The 20,244-nt window shown below is 68.5% G+C and overlaps 6 protein-coding genes across 6 annotated transcripts in view; 3 read left to right on the top strand and 3 right to left on the bottom strand.

Moving 5' to 3' along the window:
- SNTB2 (syntrophin beta 2) overlaps positions 1-5,395 on the top strand; it is a 6,599-nt gene extending 1,204 nt beyond the window's left edge. The window contains exons 2-7 of the mRNA XM_082005514.1: positions 2,726-2,936; positions 3,342-3,552; positions 4,081-4,223; positions 4,452-4,648; positions 4,812-4,993; positions 5,230-5,395. Of these exons, the coding sequence (XP_081861640.1) occupies positions 2,726-2,936; positions 3,342-3,552; positions 4,081-4,223; positions 4,452-4,648; positions 4,812-4,993; positions 5,230-5,322 (1,037 nt within the window). The 3' untranslated portion in view covers positions 5,323-5,395. The remainder of the gene's footprint in view (positions 1-2,725; positions 2,937-3,341; positions 3,553-4,080; positions 4,224-4,451; positions 4,649-4,811; positions 4,994-5,229) is intronic.
- Positions 5,396-7,221: 1,826 nt separating this feature from the next.
- Positions 7,222-10,857, top strand: VPS4A (vacuolar protein sorting 4 homolog A; the record flags this gene model as incomplete). The annotated part of the gene is made up of 11 exons (XM_082005560.1): positions 7,222-7,242; positions 7,590-7,701; positions 7,815-7,962; positions 8,068-8,129; positions 8,430-8,549; positions 8,726-8,882; positions 9,228-9,376; positions 9,501-9,582; positions 9,690-9,909; positions 9,998-10,138; positions 10,568-10,857. The coding sequence occupies 11 exons, from the start codon at positions 7,222-7,224 to the stop codon at positions 10,667-10,669; spliced, it is 1,314 nt and encodes a 437-aa protein (XP_081861686.1). The 3' UTR covers positions 10,670-10,857.
- A 612-nt stretch (positions 10,858-11,469) lies between these two features.
- PDF (peptide deformylase, mitochondrial) lies at positions 11,470-12,534 on the bottom strand (the record flags this gene model as incomplete). Its single annotated transcript, XM_082005604.1, has 2 exons — positions 11,470-11,779; positions 11,994-12,534. The coding sequence occupies 2 exons, from the start codon at positions 12,532-12,534 to the stop codon at positions 11,622-11,624; spliced, it is 699 nt and encodes a 232-aa protein (XP_081861730.1). The 3' UTR covers positions 11,470-11,621.
- A 226-nt stretch (positions 12,535-12,760) lies between these two features.
- COG8 (component of oligomeric golgi complex 8) lies at positions 12,761-16,011 on the bottom strand (the record flags this gene model as incomplete). Its single annotated transcript, XM_082005664.1, has 5 exons — positions 12,761-12,999; positions 13,137-13,305; positions 14,242-15,060; positions 15,137-15,344; positions 15,692-16,011. The coding sequence occupies 5 exons, from the start codon at positions 16,009-16,011 to the stop codon at positions 12,761-12,763; spliced, it is 1,755 nt and encodes a 584-aa protein (XP_081861790.1).
- Positions 16,012-16,124: 113 nt separating this feature from the next.
- Positions 16,125-17,010, top strand: NIP7 (nucleolar pre-rRNA processing protein NIP7; the record flags this gene model as incomplete). The annotated part of the gene is made up of 5 exons (XM_082005694.1): positions 16,125-16,180; positions 16,254-16,340; positions 16,448-16,586; positions 16,666-16,806; positions 16,891-17,010. 5 exons carry the CDS (start codon positions 16,125-16,127, stop codon positions 17,008-17,010), a joined length of 543 nt encoding a protein of 180 aa, XP_081861820.1.
- A 764-nt stretch (positions 17,011-17,774) lies between these two features.
- On the bottom strand, positions 17,775-20,159 carry TMED6 (transmembrane p24 trafficking protein 6; the record flags this gene model as incomplete). Its single annotated transcript, XM_082005707.1, has 4 exons — positions 19,855-20,159; positions 18,561-18,687; positions 18,187-18,350; positions 17,775-17,987 (listed from the first exon to the last, which is right to left on the bottom strand). The coding sequence occupies exons 1-4, from the start codon at positions 20,047-20,049 to the stop codon at positions 17,775-17,777; spliced, it is 699 nt and encodes a 232-aa protein (XP_081861833.1). The 5' UTR covers positions 20,050-20,159.
- Positions 20,160-20,244: the final 85 nt, after the last annotated feature.

Below are 20,244 nucleotides of genomic sequence, written 5' to 3' on the forward strand. Positions count from 1 at the left end.
CCGGTGGTGGAGCGCGGGAGCACCAGCCCTGTGCCGGCACCCGGTGGGGCTGGCAGCCCCCACCCTGGGCACTGGGTTTGGACGCAGAGACCCACACCAGGCGCCTTCCTCCCGGGGAGCCTGCAGGCACGCACAGGCACGCTCCGGCGCACAGGGGGAAGGGAGCCCTTCCGCCTCTGCCGGGGAGCTGCGGGCAGAGCTGCCGGCCGGCGGGCACACGGGCTGGCCGAGCGCTGGCGAAGGGGAAGGCCGGTTGCAAGAGCTGACCCATGCGCAAATGTGGGGAAACCTCTTTGGTGTTTCCCCTCTAGGTCTGGGTGCCGGTGGCAGGAGGGGGCTCTGGCCCCCAGGATGGACCGATGCCGTCCGGGCAGCGCGCCGGGGCTCGGCCCTGGTGAGGCTGGTGCTAACCTGGCATTGCCGTGCAGCTGGAGCAGCCCCTTCCTGTGGCACGTCGGGCGAGGGGTGCAGGCGGCAACCGCGTTTCCTTTGCGGTGAGCGCGTAGGCGGGGCGGCAGTGGCTGTGCCGGGGCGGCTGTGCGCCGGCCACCGGCTCACCAGAAGCAGAAGAGGTGGTTGCAGGTGCCGCCACCCCGGTGCCAGTTTTGGGCCCACCAGCACGGGGGCTCCCCGCTCCTGCACGTGCCGTAGCTGCGTCCCCCCAAAAGCAGGAGCCGGCTCTGCTGCCGTCCCCGCCAGCAGACACCGTCCCACACGTCTGCTCAGTGCCGGGGCGCGCTCCCACGCTGGCTGCCTGATGGTCACAGCCATCGCCGAGAGCCACCAGCATGGCTGCAGCCCCGCCGAGCCCGTGCTCCTCCGGTAGCGCCCCACACGGTGCTCGGGCTCCCGCGCCGCTGGCTGCCCGGCTCGGCCGCTCGCCCTTCCGGCTCCAGGGGCTCTTGGCAAAGCCCGGCCGTCGCGGAGGTGGTGGCTGTGCCCCGGTGGAGGTCAGCGCTGGCACCGTGGGGTCGCGGCACGGCGGGCGGGAGCCGTGCCGGGGGCTGGCTGGAGGGTGCCGGGCTCCCGGCCGGCACTGGAAGCAGCTGCCCACATCTGGCACACAGCTGTCGAGCGGCCCCGCAGCAGGAGCTGCCGCCGCTGCCCTGCGGTGCTGCCCTGCCCGGCCAGGCGGCGGGATTAGGGGTGCGCGGGGACGGCGGTAATCCCGGGATCAGCGCGGCGGGAGGCTAATATTAACTCGTTTGCTGCCCGCAGCAAGGACAAGCGCCTCGTGGCAGCACGTCCCCACCCTGCCGCGCTGCTCGGCTCAGCAAATCCGGCGGGAGGGCGGGGGGCCGGCCTGCCCGCTCCCCGTCCCTGCCGGCACCTCCCTGCCCGCGCCGCAGGCAGGCGTCGGCCCCCGTGCTGCAGGGATTTGCCGCAGGCGAGCCCGGGGCCGTGGCGGGTGCCGGGACCTGGGCCCCGCCGCTGCCTTCGTTCCCGCTCCGGCGAAGTGCCGGTGGGCCGGCTGGCCCGGCTGCAGCGTGGTGGTGTGCCGGCTCCGGGGGAGCTTTGCTGCGCGGTGGATTACAGCTTATTTGCTTTTTTTTTGTTCGGTTTTAACTCCCCGCTGCGCCGGGGTGTGTGGACGTTGCTGTTCCCAGCGTGTTCCTCCTCTGGGGCTCGGCGGTGGGGCTCGGTGCGGGCAGGCCACTGTCACGGCATGCGTGCCGGGCGGGGGTCCAGCGCCGGCTGCAGGCAGCGTGTCCCAGGCTGCCGTCGGTGCTCGCTTGCAGCTTTCCTGCCTGGCCGAGCGCGCCGTCCCGCGCGGCCTCATCCCCGCTCTGGCAGCCGGCTCCGCTGATGCTCCCTGACATCTTGAAGGCATTGGCTGTCCCCAAGCGCGGCGGCTGGCGCAGCCGTTGGCGCTGGCGAGCCCGTGGCGGCACCGCGGGTCGGGTGAGCCGGGCTCCCCGGCTCCTGCTCGCCCCGGCCAGAGCTGGGACGGGCTCCGGGGTGCTGGCGCCTCGCCGGGGCTCTGCTTCGGCTGGGCTGGGTGGTGCTCGGGGAGGGACGGTCCGGGGGGAATAGGAGCCGGTGCCTCCTTCCTTCCTGCCTGGCCTGGAGAGGAGCCGGGATGTCCTGGCTGCAAACCTCCTCCTCCTCGTCCTGCCGGGAGCGGAGGCAGGCTGACGGCGAGCCGCTGGCAGGCGCGAGCGGCAGCGTGGGGTCGGCCCGCCATCGGCGCCTGCGGCGCTGGAAACTTGGCCGGTGCTGTCCTCGCAGCGCGGCGGCCGGGGCGGGTCAGGATGGGCTGCAGCCTGACCTCCTGCCCGGCCCCATTGTGCTGCGCCGCCTTCCCTTTCCTACGCCCGCGCCGGCTGCCGGTAACGGGGATGAGCCACCAGCGCCTGTCATTTACTTGGGACGTGCCCGACTCGGGGCAGGGTGGGACCCCCCGGGCTGGGGCCGGGTCCTCAGGCCTCTCCAGGGCTGCCGCACCCCCCGGCGTGGGAAGGCAGCGTGCCCCCTTTCCTACTGCCTGTCCTCTGCCTGCTGCCTGCAGCACGGGGCCGGGGGGTGAGTTCAGCTCCCTGGGGCGTGGGCTGTGCTGCCGGCGCTGGGGGAGGTCCCGCAGCCCCCCCAGGGCTGGCCGAGACCCCAAGCCTGCGGGGGGGACACGAGACCCCCACAAGGTCAGAGCGTCCCTGGGGTGCAGGGCTGCAGCTTAGAGGTGCAGGACCCCTGCCCAGCCATAACCTGCCCCCCCGCTCCCCCCCAGTGAAGTTCATGCGGGAGGTGACCCCTTACATCAAGAAGCCCTCGCTGGTGTCGGACCTGCCGTGGGAGGGGGCCGCCCCGCAGTCGCCCAGCCTGAGCGGCAGCGAGGACTCGGGCTCCCCCCAGCACCAGGGCCCCCGCGACCGCAAGGTGATCCCCCTGAAGATGTGCTTCGCCGCCAGGAACCTCAGCATGCCCGACCTGGAGAACAGGTGAGGGCGGGGGCTGCCCGCGCCCCCCCAAGCCTGGGGGTTGCTGGTGTGGGGGACCCCGCTCCCCTCGGACCCCCCAGGACGCGGCTGGGGGCTGCCCCCCGCGGCGGCCACGACCTCCTGCTTCCGCCGCTGAGCTGTGAAAGGAAAGTCCGGGGGGTTTGGCCGGGGCCAGGGCTGGGCCGTGCCCCCCACGCAGCCCCCCGGGGCGGCCGGCAGCCTCCTCTGCCTATGGAGAGGGGGACCCTGCGAATCACCCCAGCTCTGCTGGCACCAGGCTGCGCCGGAGGCTCCTCGGCATAGCCGGAGCCCCAAACCAGTGCGGCCAGTTTGCCGGGCTGGGCATGGGAACGCCGAGCCGGGCACCGCCGCTCCCGTCCCACCCAGCGCCGCGTCCCCTCGCAGGCTGATCGAGCTGCACTCGCCGGACAGCAGGAACACCCTCATCCTGCGCTGCAAGGACACGGCGACGGCCCACTCCTGGTTCACGGCCCTGCACGCCAACATCACCGCCCTGCTCCCCCAGGTCCTGGCCGAGCTCAACGCCATGCTGGGCACCGGCGGCACCGTGGCCGGCGGCAGGGAGGTGAAGCACATCGCCTGGCTGGCCGAGCAGGTACGTGCCACCGGCATGCCGCTCCGGGGACAGGCGCTGCCCGGTGCCGTCCCCAGGGACGGCGGCGCCGACGGGCCTGTGGTTGCAGCCCTGCAGCTGCCGGAGAGCCCGGCTGCCAGCCCAGGCGCCTGGCTCGGCCGCTCTCCTGCGCCCCGGCCGGCTGCACCCCGGCGAAGGCAGCGCTTCCCGTGCCCTCGGCCTCCTCCTGCTGGGATTTCCCGGCTGGAGACGCTCATCACCCCCTTGGTCTTCCACAAAGTCGCTGCCCGCGAGCCGCAGCCCGCCTGGGCGCCGCGGTGAGCTCGGCCCCAGAAAAGGGGGGCTCCCGGGGGCGGCTCACGGCACGGCTTTCCAGGATGGCCGCTCTCGGCAGCGCCTTGTACGGCTTTACATGGATGCTGCCGAGAGCCCGGCAAGGCGGAGCCCCTGGCTTGGGGCCAGCCCGGGAGGGCCATGGGCGCAGGGAGCAGCGTGCCCGGGCAGCGGCGGGTGCCTGCAGCCCCCGGTGCCCCTCACCGTCTCTTCCAGGCGCGCCTGGACGGAGGGCGGCAGCAGTGGCGGCCGGTCCTCATGGCGGTGACGGAGAAGGACCTGCTGCTGTACGACGGCATGCCCTGGACCAGGGACGCCTGGGCCTCCCCCTGCCACAGCTACCCGCTGGTGGCCACCAGGTGGGCTGGGGGGGCCGGATCCGTCCGCCTGCGTCCTCCGGGGACCAGTTCCCCTCGGCCGCGTCCAGCTCCTCCGCTCGCGCCTTGGCTCTGCCTGCCATCCGGTGCCTCCTGCCGGGGGGTGGGGATGGGGGTCAGACCCCGAAATGTCGTTGCGCGTGGGGCGGCGTGGCGCCGGTGGCGCGGTCAGGCCCCTGACCCCCCGCTCCGGCCATCCCCCCCCGCCAGGCTGGTCCACTCGGGCTCGGGCCGCCGCTCGCCCGCCCTGGGCGCGGAGCTCACCTTCGCCACCCGGACGGGCTCTCGCCAGGGCGTGGAGATGCACGTCTTCCGCGTGGAGACCCACCGGGACCTCTCCTCCTGGACACGCGTCCTCGTGCAGGGCTGCCACGCCGCCGCCGAGCTGATCAAGGAGGTGACTGTGGGTGAGTGCCGCGGCTGGGGGGGGGGGGCGGCACCCCGGGGCTCCCCCTGCCCTCGGGGGGCTCTGGGGTGCCTCGGCGGGTGCGCAGCGGCACCCGGGCGGCCCGGCGGGGGTCTCCGCGCCAGGGGTCTGGCGGGGGGGCTGAGGGCTGGCCGTGCCCGCAGGCTGCACGCTGGGCGGGCAGGACGTGCAGCTCTGCATCCACTACGAGGGCGGCTTCACCATCTGCCGCGAGGAGCCGGGCGGCAGCGTCCTCTTCCGCTACCCCTACGAGAGGCTGAAGATGTCGGCGGACGACGGCATCAGGACCCTCTACCTGGACTTCGGGGGCCCCGAGGGGGAGCTGGTGAGGAGGGGGCAGCTGGGTTCATCCCCTGATTTTGGCGAGGCGGGGGGCGGGTGTCTTCCTCCAGGGGTGGCTCCTGCTTCCCCCCATCCCTGCAGCATCACGGCTGCCTAGACCCGCTGGGGCACTGCTGGTTGGGAGCCCCCAGCCCCAGCTGCGTGACCCCCAGTGCCCCCCGTGGGGTGTGGCGTGCTGGTGGGGGGGGGGCTGATGCCGCTCTCCATCTCCCCCCCCAGGCGCTGGACCTGCACTCCTGCCCTAAGCCCATCGTCTTCGTCCTGCACACCTTCCTGTCGGCCAAAGTCACCCGCATGGGGCTGCTGGCATAGGCGGCCCCGGCCCCCGCCCGCCTCCCCCATCACAAACCAGCCGGGGACAGCGGAGAGACCCCCCTGCCCCCCTGCCTCACCAGTGCCTTGCCGGGGCCGGGACTCGGCGCCCTGAGCACCGCCGGGGCTATGGCAGGACGGCTGCCCTGGGTGGGGGTGAGCCTCTCCTGCTCCACGCTGGCGGTCCCGGCCCCACCAGTGCCGGGGGGGGCCCGGGCACAGACACCAGCTTTAATCCCCCCGGGCCTGAAGCCATCGCTGATCTCACCGTCTGTGCCTTGGAGCGGGGCCAGCCCAGCACCGACACCTGCGGGACCCCCGGTGCTCCCCCCCAAGGGGGTCACGTTGTCCCTGCACGGGACGGGGCTCGGGCTGCGCGACCCCCCTCGTTGCTGCGGCAGGGGCTCCCCTTGCCCTGCTCGGGGTGGGGGGCACACACTTGTCTTCCTGGGGGCACTCGTGGGTACAAAGGGGGCTGCCCTGGGCTGCTCGTTGCTCCTCCCCCCTCCCACAGCCACGGGACCCCCAGACGCTGCAGCCTGTGCCCCCTGCCCGGGTGCTGCCGTGGGGGTCTGGCCCCATGCCACCGGAGGGGCTCGCGGGCCCCTGTGGGTTTGGGGCAGGACATGTAGGTTGATGCACTTTCGCTTTTTGTACTTTCCCTCTCCCCAGGGGGGCAGCTCCCCCACCCCGAGGTGTGGGGGGAGCCCCGGGCACGGTGAGAGTGGGACCCCCCCAGGGCTCCCCCCGCAGCCAAACTCCTCCGCGCATTTTTCTGCTTCCCGTGGGGCTGCGCTGGCTGAGGGCTGGGGGGGGCCGTAGGGGTCCAGGCCAGAGGTTGTGGCTTGCACACAGGCACTACAGGTCCTGGCCCCCCGCAGCGGCCCTGGGCGCCACACGCTCCTTCTATTTTTGTATTCTTTGTAAATCGCTATTTATATCAGATTGCCTTTTCTGGGGTCTCTGAGTCTGGATGGGGGGGCTGTGGGGGTCACGGGGTGCGTCGCAGGGTCTGTGTCTGGGGGGCAGTGAATTCCCAGTACAGCACATGAAGGGGGGGAAGATGCTGGGCTGCCCAGTACAATGGAGACTGGGATGTACTGGACAGAGCCCGGCAGGGGATGCTGGGGTGACGGGGGCGGCTTGCAGGGGGGGGGCGGTTCAGGCTGGGGCCGGGTGCACCTGGGGGGCTCATCCGCAGCAGGGCCGGGCCGGGGGAGGTCAGCGGCAGAGCCCAGGGGGCTACGGGGGCTCCAGTCCCCTCCCGGGGGAGCTGGCCCGTGGGGCAGGGCGTGGGGCACACCGAGCCGGAGTGGGGCTGCGCTGTGCCGGGGGCTGCTGCCGGCCCAGGGCCCCCCGGCTGGGCAAGGGGCGGGTGGGTGTGGGGTGTATGCGCTGCGTGTGTGGCCTGTGCCCGTGCACGCGTGGCGGGAGGGCAGGCGTACACGGCGCGGGGGTGTGCACGGGGCGCAGGCGAGACAGGGGTGCCCGGGGGTGTGGCGGCGCGGCGCCGCTGGGGCTGCGCGCCCACGCGCGGGTTTGCAGGGGTGCGCACACGCGCGCGTACGGGTGTTTGCAGGGGTGCGCACACGCGTACGGGTGTTTGTAGGTGCCTGTCCGTGTGCCCACGCGCGTGCCCGGGTGTGCCCACGCGTGCCCTGGTGCACCCCGTGCCCCTGCGCGTGGGTACTGCTGCACAGGCGGACCCGAGGGGCGGGGCGCGGGGGGGGGCGTGTCCCGACGAGGCCCCGCCCCGCGGCGCAGGTGCCGGCGGCTGCCAGCAGGGGGCGCCGTCGCGCACAGCTGCAGTCGCGGGCGGTCCCGCGGGCGCCGGCGCCGCCGCCGCCGCCGCCGCCGCCGGGCCGGGCCGCGCCAGGAGCGGCGACACCGGGCGATGCGATGACAACGCCCACCCTGCAGGTACCGCGGGCGGGGCGGGGGGTCTGCCGGAGCCCGGGCACCGGCCTGCGCCTCGCCCGGGCCATGCCGAGGCTTTCTCCCGCCGCGCCCCGGGAGGCCTCGCCCGGTGCGGGTGCCGGGGGAAGGCCTCACGCCGCCCCGCTGCCAGGCCCTGTTGGAGCGGCCTCATCCTGCCCCGTGCTCCGCCGGGGCGGTGGGGAGGAAGGAGGGCCTGGTCCTGCCGGGCGCTGCGGAAGGGGCCCTGCTGGCCGCCCCAGGGGGAGCAGGCCCGGCCGCGGCGTGGGGAGGGGCCTCATCCTGCTCTGGTGCGGCTGCCCCGCTCACGGCGCTGCGCCCTCCCCCGCCAGAAAGCCATCGACCTGGTCACCAAAGCCACCGAGGAGGACAAAGCCAAGAACTACGAGGAGGCGCTGCGGCTGTACCAGCACGCCGTGGAGTACTTCTTGCATGCCATCAAATGTGAGACGGGGCCAGGGTGTCCCCCTGCTGCGGCCTGGGGGGCTCCGGAGGGGCTGCAGGGCCGCTGGCTGTGGCCCAGCGCCACGGGTGATGCCTGGAGGCTTTCTTTGCAGATGAGGCTCACAGTGACAAGGCGAAGCAGAGCATCCGAGCCAAGTGCATGCAGTACCTGGACCGGGCGGAGAAGCTGAAGGAGTACCTGCGCAGCAAGGACAAGCAGGGCAAGAAGCCGGTCAAAGAGGCCCAGAATGACAACAAGGGGTGCGTGGGGGTGCGAGGGCCCTCCCTGCCCCATGGCGGAGCTGGCTGGACCCTGCTGCTATGCTGGGCCTGGTCCCACTTCTGACCCATGTCCCCTCTCCCCAGGAGCGACAGTGACAGCGAGGGCGAGAACCCTGAGAAGAAGAAGCTGCAGGAGCAGCTGATGGGTGAGGGGCTGCGGCGGTCACGACGGGCATGGTTGTGCGGTCTGGCTGTGGGGTCAGCGGAGGGATTCCTGAAAAGTCTTTGCGAGGAGTGGTTGTGGGGACGGGGACAGGCTGTGGGGTGCCCAGGGACACATTGCTGGGGTCCGGTAGCCCCCAAACCATGCTCTGTGCCGAGGGGTGGTGGGGTTGGCAGGCGCTTGGTGGGGCAGAGGTGTGGGGAGGCCTCTGGCTAGCCCGGCTCTCAGCAGACGTTGGGAGCGCAGTGCCTGTCTCCGTGTGAGCAGAGCCGCCCCCTCGCAGGTGCCATCATGATGGAGAAGCCCAACGTGCGGTGGAGTGACGTAGCTGGCCTGGAGGGCGCCAAGGAAGCCCTTAAGGAAGCCGTGATCCTGCCCATCAAGTTCCCGCACTTGTTTACTGGTGAGGGTCATGGCAGTGCTGTGGCTGTCACTCGCCCACGGAGAAGGTGCCGTGAGGCAGCAGCTGGGGTGAGCCCATGCAGGGAGGTGACCCCAAGCCATTGGGGTGCGAGCTGGGCCCACGCAGATCTGGCCTGCGCAGGGACGGGGTAGCCGTGACGCTGGCCTCTGTCGTAGGGAAGCGCACGCCCTGGCGAGGTATCCTGCTCTTTGGACCCCCTGGCACCGGCAAGTCCTACTTGGCCAAGGCCGTGGCCACCGAGGCCAACAACTCCACCTTCTTCTCTGTGTCGTCCTCTGACCTGATGTCAAAATGGCTGGGAGAGAGCGAGAAGTAAGCTGGCAACCGGGACGTGTCTCTGCTGCAGGCTGGCTCCCGGCCTCCCCGCTGGCCGGGCTGGCAGTGCTGGAGCAGAGGAGCCACCAGCACCAGTGAACCCTGTTGATACAGATAACGGGTCGCAGGGGAGAACGCGGGCCCTCACGAGGCTCCACAGCCCGGGAGTGACTCCTCTCCTGGCATGGAGCTTGCCTCCTCAGTGTCAGCGCAGGGTTCCTGGGGCGGGAGGAGCTGGCAATGTGTGGGGCTCCTCAACTCGGAGCTGCCAGGGGCTCCAGGTGCCATTGGTGCTGTGGAGGGACCCTGAGTGGGGAACCCCATCCCCTGCTTTGTTTCCAGGCTAGTGAAGAACCTGTTTGAGCTGGCGAGGCAGCACAAGCCCTCCATCATCTTCATCGACGAGGTGGACTCGCTGTGTGGCTCCCGCAATGAGAACGAGAGCGAGGCGGCCCGGCGCATCAAGACAGAGTTCCTGGTGCAGATGCAGGGTGCGCGAGGCTGCCCCGGGGAGCGGGATGGGGCGGGCAGGTGTGGGAGACGCTGCTGGATGCATTTGTCCTGCGGGTCCCTGGGGGTTGCTCTGAGCTGTCCGCCTACCGTTTCCCCGGGCAGGTGTGGGGAACAGCAGCGATGGGATCCTGGTGCTGGGTGCCACCAACATCCCCTGGGTGCTGGATTCGGCCATCAGGAGAAGGTGAGCAGGACCTGACTGCCCCCTTGCTCCTGGGGCTGTTCCTGGCGGGGTTTGGCAGGGTCTGGCAGCGTGGGGCTCACCCCACCGCCTGCCTGCCCTGCCCACAGGTTTGAGAAGCGCATCTACATCCCACTGCCCGAGGAGGCGGCCCGGGCCCAGATGTTCAAGCTGCACCTGGGCAACACCCCGCACTGCCTGACAGACACCAACATCCAGGAGCTGGCCCGGAAGACGGACGGCTACTCGGGGGCCGACATCAGCATCATCGTGCGGGACGCCCTGATGCAGCCCGTCCGTAAGGTGCAGTCGGCCACGCACTTCAAGAAGGTGAGTGGGGGTTGCATCCAGTTGGGGGGTCCCCAGGGTGACTCCACGGCTGGTGTTCCCACCCACGAGTGCTGTTGCTCCTGGGCAGGTCCGTGGTCCCTCCCGCACCACCCCCGGCGCCTTCGTGGATGACCTCCTGACGCCGTGCTCGCCTGGCGACCCAGGCGCCACCGAGATGACCTGGATGGAGGTGCCCAGCGACAAGCTGATGGAGCCTATCGTCTGTATGGTGAGTGCGGCTGCCGTAGCATGGGGCTGGGCACCCGTCCTGCCGGGTGGAGACTGGCTGCAGCACAGCAATGTTGCAGCCCCGGCCTTGCCGGTTCCCCATCCCTCCTCCAGCGCAGCCGCTTGTCTCCAGGCCAGGGGCCAGGCTGTGGGTCCTGGGGTGGATATGGCTCCTCGCTCCCCGAGGCAGGGGTTCTCCTGCTCTGCCCCCCAGAGTGCAGAGCCCCCAGGGTACAGGGCTGGGCGCTGGGGTAGGGCCTGGGCACCCCAGGGCAGCTCCCACCCACAGCACCAGCCCCCAGCCTCACTGGGGGGGGCACCCAGCCCCATGGCAATGCCCTGGGGATGGGCAGAGCTGCCTGCACCAGCTGGCACAGGGGGTTCCCTACCCAGCGCCGCCCCCGCCAGCATCCAGTCTTTGCTGTTCCAGTCGGACATGCTGCGCTCGCTGGCCACCACCCGCCCCACTGTCAACGCCGACGACCTTCTGAAGGTGAAGAAATTCACGGAGGACTTTGGGCAGGAAGGTTAAGGGGGGGGACACGGTGTGGGGCCGACAGGGCCCCACTGAGCCCCCCCGCGCAGCGCTGGCCGTGCCAAACAGGTTCATCTTCCGCTCACTCCTCGCCCCATCGCACTGCAGCAGCCGGCAGGGCACAGGGAGCACGGCCTGGGGGGGCTAACACTACTGGGGGGGCCCCCAAGCATGGCCTGGGCTGCCCGGTGCTCCCCCCAGCCTCACCCCCCTCTTCTTCCTGCTCTTTTTTATTTTTTAAATTAATGCTGCTTTGGGTTCTGTCTTGTTTATATGAAAATAAAAACAATCCAAAAGCTTCAGCTGGCACCCAGCACCTCCCTGAGGCTCTGACCACCCTGGGGACTCCAGCCCAGCCCCCAGCCCCAGCAACGCACTGCCCCATGGGTGAGGCCCCCAGCTCTGCCTGTCCCCAGGTAGGGCGTGGGGCTCCTCATACTCCAGCCGTCCCACACAGGGATGCATGTCTGCGGCAGGGAGGTGTGAGGCTGCTCATGGCTTTCCCCTCCGCCCCCAGAGCCTGTGGTGCTTGGAGCAGCCCCCAGCCCCATCCTGATGCCCAGTGCTGTGTGCAGCGCTGGGACCTGGATGCTGCCCTCCACCGCAGCACCTGCCCTGGCTGCATGGGCCCCAAGGCAAGCCCAGGAGCAGGGGATCCCCCCCAGCACCCCACTGGCAGCAGGTCTTGTTCCCAGACCCATGATATAATTCCAGGTGCAAGGGGCAGCGAGGGCCCAGCTCGTCCTGGCTGCAGCTGGGCAGGGGGAAGGTGGGCAGAAAGGGCCAGGAGCCACACGGGGTCCTCACCATATGTATTGGCTGTAATAAAGCTGAGCGGGAGCCCCCGGGGCCTGCGCACATACCCAGGGCTCTGCCATGGCTCTGCTCTGGAGAGCCGAGGCCCCGGGGCAGGCAGTGGCCAGGCAGGGGCCTGCCGAGGCGGTGGGCGTCAGTCCAGGAGCTCCATCCAGCTGACGTTGGTGAAGGTGCGCGTGTCCATCCTGTCTATGTAGAGGATCCCATCCAGGTGGTCCATCTCGTGCTGGATGATACGGGCAGCCCAGCCCGTAGCCTCCCAGCTCACCGGCTCCCCATGCTCATCCATGCCTGCGGCCCAGGAGAGCAACGGTGGGGACACTGGGGGCCACGGGGACCAGGGCAGGGGCCTGGGCAGTAACAGGGTAAAAGGGGGGCACCCGTGTGATAGCTGGGGACAGGCACAGTGTCCCACCCGCGGTGAGGCAAAGCAGAACCCCCCCCAGGGGAGCAGGCAGGACAGGACTGGGCAAGGCAGGCCACCCCGGGGTGGCGGGCTTGGTACCAGAAACATGGACGGCCCAGTGGCGCGGGACGTAGGCAGAGAAGCCCTTGAGGCTGGCACAGCCCTCGGGGGCAGTGACGAGGCGGGCGTCGAGGACGCGGAGCACGGGGTTGACGAGCAGGCGGAGCGGGAAGGGCTCGATGCAGTGGGCGCGGCGCAGTGCCGGCGGGTACCGGCTGCAGCGGGCCGGGGGCAGCTCGGCAGCGAAGACGCGCAGCGGTACGCCCAGCTGCGGGGCGCTCAGCCCCAGGCACGGCCCGCGCCGCAGCCCCGCCGCCAGCGCCGCCGCCAGCTCCCGCAGCTCGGGGCCGCCCAGGCGCTCCGGGGCCACGGCGGCGGCGGCACCGCGCAGCACCGGGGCGCCCACCTGGCAGGCGGCGGCGAAGGGCGGCGCGGGCGGGCCCAGCACCCGCCGCCGCAGCGCCCGCCAGTACGAGCGCTCCCGCTGGCCCCAGCCCGCCGCGTCCCCGCACCCGCGGCCCGGGGCTCCCGGCCGGGCCGGCCCCGCCAGCCGCCGCACCGCCGCCAGCGCCGCCGCCATGGAGGCCGGCCTGCGCGCGCAGCTACGGTGGCCACGGGGGCGTCCGCGCGGAGCACCACGGGACGGGAGGGCGACCCCTGGCGGCGGCGGGCGGCGCAGCGCCCGGAGCAGGCACGAGGTCCTACGGGCAGCGGTGCGGGCAGCGGGCAGGCAGGGGCCGGGGGCTACCTCACTGCCAAGGGCCGGGGGTCCGGGGGTGACACAGCCCGGCCCAGCCGCAGCCCCATTACTCCGTGGCCGCCGGGACATCTGGCAGCAGAGCCCCCTCGGGGGGGCCCTCCTGCAGCGGCACAGGTAGGGGTTGCCTGGGCACGGCCTCCTCTTCCCCCTCCGGTAGTGGGGTGCGCTCCTGGGCCGGCTCTTCCTCGACCAACGCCGGCAGGAGGAATGCCAGTGGCTCCCTGAGCACCCCGATGTCGATGAGGCCCAGGCGGCCAAAGCGCTGCAGCTGGGCAGGGGGAACACCTGCCAGAGAGGGAGAGGGGGCTCGGGTGGGGGCTCATGGGCAATGGGGAACCCCCACAGAGGTGGCAACAGTGGGACAGGCCCAGTGCATCTCGTGGCTCTCCCCATCCACAAGACACAAGTCCCCGGGGTCTCACCCAGAGCCTGCGCGATCTGGGCCGGGGGAAAGAGGAGCTGGAGGCAGCGGTTCAAGTAGGGCAGCAGATCCTCCAGGAAGGCCGCGCAGAACTGGGCAAAGAGCTCCTGCTCCCGCCTGCTGAAAGCCGCCTCCTCCGCACGGTGGAAGGCCAGGATGGTTTTGGTCACCTGGGGCGAAAGGCAGAGTCGTTAATTCCCCAGACAGTTGTTAACTCTGCCTGCAGACAACTCCATGCGCAAAACAGCCGCTCCTCTCCCACGGTGCCAGGCCATTTGTACGAGGCTCAACAAGGGTCAGTGCCGGGACAGGCTTGGGGAGGAGTGGCTGGAGAGCTGCCCAGCAGAAAAGGACCTGGGGGTCCTGGCTGACAGCTGGCTGAACATGAGCCAGCAGTGTGCCCAGGTGGCCAAGAAGGCCAACAGCATCCTGGCCTGCATCAGCAATAGTGTGGCCAGCAGGAGCAGGGAAGTGATTGTGCCCCTGTACTCGGCACTGGTGAGGCCGCACCTCAAATCCTGTGTTCAGTGTTGTGCCCCTCACCACAAGAAGGACATTGAGGTGCTGGAGTGTGTCCAGAGAAGGGCAACGAAGCTGGTGAGGGGTCTGCAGCACAAGTCTGATGAGGAGCGGCTGTGGGAACTGGGGGTGTTCAGTCTGGAGAAGAGGAGGCTGAGGGGAGCCCTCATCGCTCTCTATAACTGCCTGAAAGGGGCTTGTAGCAAGGTGGGGGTCAGTCTCTTCTCCCAAGTAACAAGTGACAGGATGAGAGGAAATGGCCTCAAGTTGCACCAGTGGAGGTTTATATTGGATATTAGGGAAAGTTTCTTCACCCAAAGGGTTGCCAAGCACTGGAACAGGCTGCCCAGGGAGGTGGTGGTCACCAATCCCTGGAGGGATTTAAAAGACGTGCAGATGTGGCGCTTAGGGACACAGTTTAGTGGTGGGCTTGGCAGCGTGAGGTTTGTGGTTGGACTGGATGATCTTAAGGGTCTTATTCCAACCAACATGATTCTATGATTCTATCCTATGAACACTTGTGGCATGGTGAGCCCATCCCCGTGTTCTCCCAGGACAAGGCACAGCTCTGTCCCCTGGCGCCTCACCTCGCCGAGGGCATCCTCCAAGCAGGCGGTGACGTCCTGGGCCAGGGCGACAGGGCAGCAGAGCCGCAGGTCGTTGAAGGCGACGAGGAGGCTGTTGAGGAAGCAGGCGAGAGGTGGGAAGTCCAGCAGCACCATGGGAGGCTGCAGTGTCCCTGGCTGGGCTGAGGGCACCGGCACCCCGACGCTGCCCCCCAGGACGGCTGGGGCGGAGATGAGCGTGTAGGAATTCATCTCCTCCTGGAACTTCTCCACTGCCTCCTCCACCGCCTTCCTGAAAGTGGCAGTGGCCACGCGCTGGAAGAGCGGGGCCAGCTGCCCACGGAAATCAGCCCCTACCCTGCTGAAGGAGAGGCCGAAATACATGCACTGCCCCAGCAATGAGTCCAGGCGACCGCCCACCCCGCGCTGGAGATCGCGCTCCAGCGTCCGCAGGAACTCTGAGACCTTCTGCAGCACCCAGCCGTGGAAGATGGCCCCCTCGTTGAGAGCCTGCCCCTCGGGGGGCAGGAGCGGCTCCTCATCAGAGAAGATGGCGCGATACTGGGTTACAATGTCGAAGAGGTGGACACGGCAGGCCTCAATGGTCTTAGTGATGTGGAAGTAGGGGTCGTCGTCGGGGATGGAGGCCTGGATGGAGCGCAGCCAGGCGTCCCGCGCCTGCAGGAACTTGATGCGCAGCTCAGCCTCCGTGAAGACGTCCATGCGCCGCAGATAGCCGATGACCCGCAGGCAGGCCGGCAGCTGGATGTTGGTGCGGAGCTGCTGGATGAGCTGGTTCAGCATCAGCTGGGTAGACTGGCGCACCTCGTCCACAATGCCCTGGGGCAGGAAAGAGGCCTCAGCCATGGGGGCCGGGTGCGGGGAGTCTGTGGGGCAGGGGCAGAGTGGGGCCTACCTGGATCACGGGAATGCTGCTGTGCTTCCTCTCCAGCCGGCGCACGTAAGCAGCCAGCTCCAGCGCCTCCTCGTAGTAGCCATTGCGGACACAGGTGTCCATCAGCTGCGGGATCTCCAGGATCTCCAGGATCTCCGTGTGCCGGTTCAGTGTCAGGCTGTTCATGCGCCGGCTGCAGGCAATCTCCTCAGCATCGCGCATGAAGTTTCTGTGGGACCGGGACGGGATCAGCACGAGGGTCCCCCGCAGCAGCAGGTGATGCCCAGGATCCTTCCACCCACACTGCCCCGCTCCCAGCTCTGCCTCTACCCCCGGTGCCAGCCATCCCCGATCCTTACTAGGCCCAGCACCAGGACTCCTCTGTCCCTGCCCAGCCCTCACCAGCCTGCCCTGCCCCCTGGGTCACTCTTGTGCCCTCGGACCCTGTCCCAGCCTCACTCCATCCCCATCCCCATCCCTTTCTTTTTCCACCTATGCCTTCCCCACTCCGGCCCCCGCCAACCCCAGTCCCACCAGAGCCCCTAGCGGGGCCCACCCCGGTTCCCATCCCCGCACCGGCAGGCGTCCTGGAGGGCGGGCAGGCGACCCAGCACGCTACCGAGGCGGCTCTCGATGCCGCCAAAGCCGCGGCCGGCACGGCCGGTGCACTCGGCGGAGCGGATGAAGGCCCGGTAGTGCTCGAAGGCCAGGCGGCGCGTCTCCGCCCCCACCCGCGCCCGCTCCGCCGCCAGCCGCGCCGGCTCCCGGCCCAGCTCCGCCAGCCCCAGCGCCGCCAGCTCGGCCACGTAGGCGGAGAGCTCGGGGCCGCCGGCTCCCGCAGCCGCCGGGCCGCGTAGCCAGGCCAGCAGCCGGGCCTCCTCCGCCGCCACCGCCATAGCGCCGCTCTGGCCGCCCGCTCTCTATGGGCCGCAGCGCCACTTCCGGTTCTGCGGCTTCCTGTTCCGGCGGTTCCGGTTCCGGCGCGGCCCCGCGTGTGCAGCGAGGGGCGATGCGGCCGCTGACGGAGGCGGAGACGCGGGCGGTCTTCGAGAAGCTGGGACGATAGTGAGGACCGGGGGGCACCGGGCACGGGGGTGGGGAGTGGCTGGGCCCGGACTCACGGGATCTCTCCCCGCAGCATCGGTGAGAACATCCAGCTGCTGGTGGACCGGCCCGATGGCACCTACTGCTTCCGCCTGCACCGCGACCGCGTCTACTACCTGAGGTGAGCGGGGCGGCGGGGCCCGGGCCGGGCGTACGGGGGGCGCTGGGGCCAGCCTGCGCGGCCCGCGCCTGGGAGGCGCTGCAGCTCGGTCCCGCCGCTCCCCGCAGCGAGAAGCTGCTGAAGGTGGCAGTGAGCGTCCCCCGGGACAACCTGGTGTCGCTGGGCACCTGCTTCGGGAAGTTCACCAAGACGCAGAAGTTCCGGCTCAGCGTCACGGCCCTGGACTTCCTCGCGCCCTACGCCAAGGTGGGATGCAGCCCCCTCAGCCGGCCCCTGCCCCGTGCTGAGCCCCCCAGCCCCTCACCGCTTTGGGCCTTTCTTGCAGTACAAGGTATGGGTGAAGCCTGGCTCGGAGCAGTCCTTTCTCTACGGCAACCACATCCTGAAGTCGGGCCTGGGCCGCATCACGGAGAACACAGCTCAGTACCAGGGCGTGGTGGTGTACTCCATGGCTGACATCCCGCTGGTGAGTGCCCAGCGCAGCCCCTGCGCTTTCTAGAGCTGGGCTACAGGGAAAGCTCTCTCTCACCGTTCCTTCATCCCCCTACAGGGCTTTGGGGTGGCTGCCAAGTCCACCCAGGAGTGCCGGAAGGTGGACCCCATGGCTATCGTGGTGTTCCACCAGGCTGATGTTGGAGAGTATGTGCGGAGCGAGGACACACTGATCTAAGAGACCTTGGGCATTTCTGGGCAGAATGGACCTTGTCCTGTTCCAGTGGTGCAGCAGCAGCACACGGAGCCACAGGGAGCCCACCAAGAGCGGGGTGGAGGGGCTGGGAGCCGCCAGCATGTGGCCCTGCACCCCTGGGGGTCTGCTGCCAACACGAGGAGGAGCCGCCCACGCCAGACCTGCCCCTGTTGTCACATAAAGCCTGTTCCTTCTCCCAGAGTGCTTGTTGTCTAGTGCAGAGCCTTGGCACAGGGGGGCAGCCTTTGGCCGTGCTGTAGGGCTCTGCCTGCCTCAGGCAGTGCAACACACCGCCAGAGGGGAGAAGCATCAGGTTGGCCCCATGGGAAGCTTGCAGCCCGGGGGTGAGCTGAGCTTCAGGGAGGGAGGGATGGGGCAGGCAGCTGCCTGCCAGGCAGGACTTGCTTCACCCGGGCTTGCGGAGGATGGACGGCAGGCAGCAGCCTGCAATCGCTTCCCAGAGCACATGCTGGGTGTCTGGTAGAAAAGGCACGTTGGGGCACTAGAGATAGGCAGAGCTGTAACAAACCAACCCAGCACACAAAACTCAGGCGATCGTATCACACTTTTCTGTTGGGGTGATATCAGCTGAGGCAGGGCTAGAGGCAGAGGCAGGAGCGGGGGAAGCTCTCCCTGCTCCTCCCTAGGCAGGATCCAGCCTTCCCTCCTGCTCTGCGAGGGGGCAGAGTGGCAGCTCGGTTACTGAGTGCTGCAGGCAGCAGCGCTGCCTGCGGTTCCGGGCGCTGCTAGCACTTCTGCCTGCTGGTGGTTTGCACATTGAAGAGGCGCTTCAAGAAGTAGAGCTGCAGCACCCCAGAGAGGACAATGACACAGCTCTGAGCCATCGACCACCAGTTGACATAGTTGTAGTTGGACTCCAGGAGGAAGGAGTCAACCCCTTTCCGCATCCGGGCAAAGTTGTAGAACCGCCACATGTGGAAGATGTGGAGCTGCAGCTTCTGCATGCTGACCTGTGGGAGAGATGGGTGCTGGGCAGCAGGGCCGCGGCAGAGCATTGGGGCTGGCAGAGCCGCTCTTGGAGCTGCCTGCTGGGCTCAGCATTAAATTAAGCTGCAGCTCAGCCACCAGCAAACGCCATTCTCAGTTCCTGTGGGGGGACGTGCCCGTCCCTGCTGCAGTGGAGCACCCTAGGGTCACCTTGACACTCACCCCGATAGCCTCCAGGGTGTCGTTCAGCTCTTTCCTCTCTTCTGGCTGTTTGTTTTCCAGGTTGAAGCCTTCATAGTAGACACCAAAGCTGAGATACACCTGCATGAAGCCAAAGTGGTTTTGCTGGTTGTCCAGGCACAGCTGGTAGAAACCTGCAGAGAGAAATGGGTATTATTGTTCCCTGAGTAGAGGGGCCACTGCCAGGCAGACCCACGCCCACCACTCAACTCTCATCCTCGCCATTGGGGAGGGAGACGTGATCAGGCCGATCAGCACTCCAGGAAGCGCTGGCCATTTGGGCGGGCTTGGAGCTGCTGCTCCTGCCTGCAGCTGGGCCAGGCAGGGACCAGGGCAGCAGGCACCTGTCTCCTTGGTGAGGAAGTTGATCTGTCCTCGCACGTGCTGGGAAACGCCAAGCTGGAAGCCGTTGGGGTCGCTCGCCGTGGCCAGGATGTTCCTGTTGTTGGCGATCCCCGTCGCCCGCTGGACCTGGGGGCAGAAAACACCCAAGGGGCATTCACAGGCCTCATGCTGCACCCAGGAAACAGATGGGAGCACACGGGAGCCCTGGGGGAGCTGCCTCTACTGAGGGTTGGTTTGGGGTCTATGAGGAGCTGCCCACTTTGTTACTGTGAGCTGAGGCCAGAACAGCCCCCAGTGAGCTGTCAGCTACATATAAAAGCAAATACCCACAACCCACAGCCCTGGGTAACGAGCCCCGCAGTTCCCAAAGCCCGCTCACTGTGTGGGTACTTGCACAGACCCCATGTCTCCCACCCCATGCGCCCACCCTGGCTCCCTGCTGCCTGGATCGGATGCTGTGGGTGCTGCCAGCACTGGCACAGCCGTTGCTGCCAGGCACTGCAGTGCTGGGAGATGGAGCGGTGCCGAGCCCCAGGGCCGTGCCACATTCCTGTGGGGCTGCTCTGCTGAGCACAGAACCAGGGGGAAGCCGCCAGCGCGGGGCATGGCTGTGCCTGGGCTCTCCTTCAACCCGCCTAGTGTAAACAGGAGATAAAAGGATTGCAGTTTCCCCTGTGGGAAGGGGACGGAGCGTGGGGACAAGCAGATAGGGCTGTGCCTGAGACCTTCAGTGTGCCTTCCAGCTGCAGCTCAGAGAGCCAAGGGCTTGTGCAGCAGCCTCTGGCGAGCCCAGCAAAGGGCAGAGCTCCCTGCAGCACTGGGACACCCCGCAGCTCTCTGCAAGCAAGCTTTAGGTGCTCGGGCACCATGTCCAGAGCTCTCAGCACAGCTTTATGGCTTTAAAACAGGTGTTTAAAAAAATAAGTGGGATTGATGATGCCCAAGAAAGTATGGTCCCTGAAATGAAGCATCTAAGCGACCACAACCATCTCCTGTCTCAACCAAGGGCCTTTCCCTCGCAAGGCAAACCACCTCCACTGCCAGGGTGGCGGGTCCAGAGTTCAGCCGGCAAGTGGTCTTCATCCCACAGGGTCTGCTTCCACCCATAAGCCTGGTCACAGGACCATGGCAGCAGGGGACTGCCCACCGCAGGACCTGCCGCACCCTCACGGGAGGCAGCCAGCACCGGCCGCAGCACCACTGCGCAGGACTGATCCAGCGCAACCATTCCCCGACCCCATCGACAGCTGCACCGCACCGACAGCTTCCTGGGACGCATCCTGCAATGCTCACCTCGTAGCTGAAAAAGAAGTTTCCACTCTGGTGCGCAAACTGCCAGAAGCACTCCACAGTGCCGGCGGGGATGACGATGGCAAAGTCGTAGCGATCTGCACCGCGGAAGAGGGGCTCCTGGCCGGATCCACTCAGGGGCTCAGTCTTGGGGCAGCCGGCAGGGCCCAGCAGCACCAGGAGTGCCAGCAGCAGCATCCCGCTTCCCGGCTGCCAGTGCTCCCTCCCGCCGGGGCAGGGCAGGAGCAGGGACCCGAGGTGGCAGGGGTAATCATTAACTGTGCCCTCGCTCCTGCTTGCTCTGCAGCAGCACTTGGCAGCGCCAGGGCCGGTGTCGGGAGGAGCGTGGCAGGCTCTGCTCCTGAAGGTGATCTCACTGCAGAGCAGGAGCTG

This window comes from Phaethon aethereus, assembly GCF_964289735.1.
Source record: "Phaethon aethereus genome assembly, chromosome: 13".
Lineage (NCBI taxonomy): Eukaryota > Metazoa > Chordata > Aves > Phaethontiformes > Phaethontidae > Phaethon > Phaethon aethereus.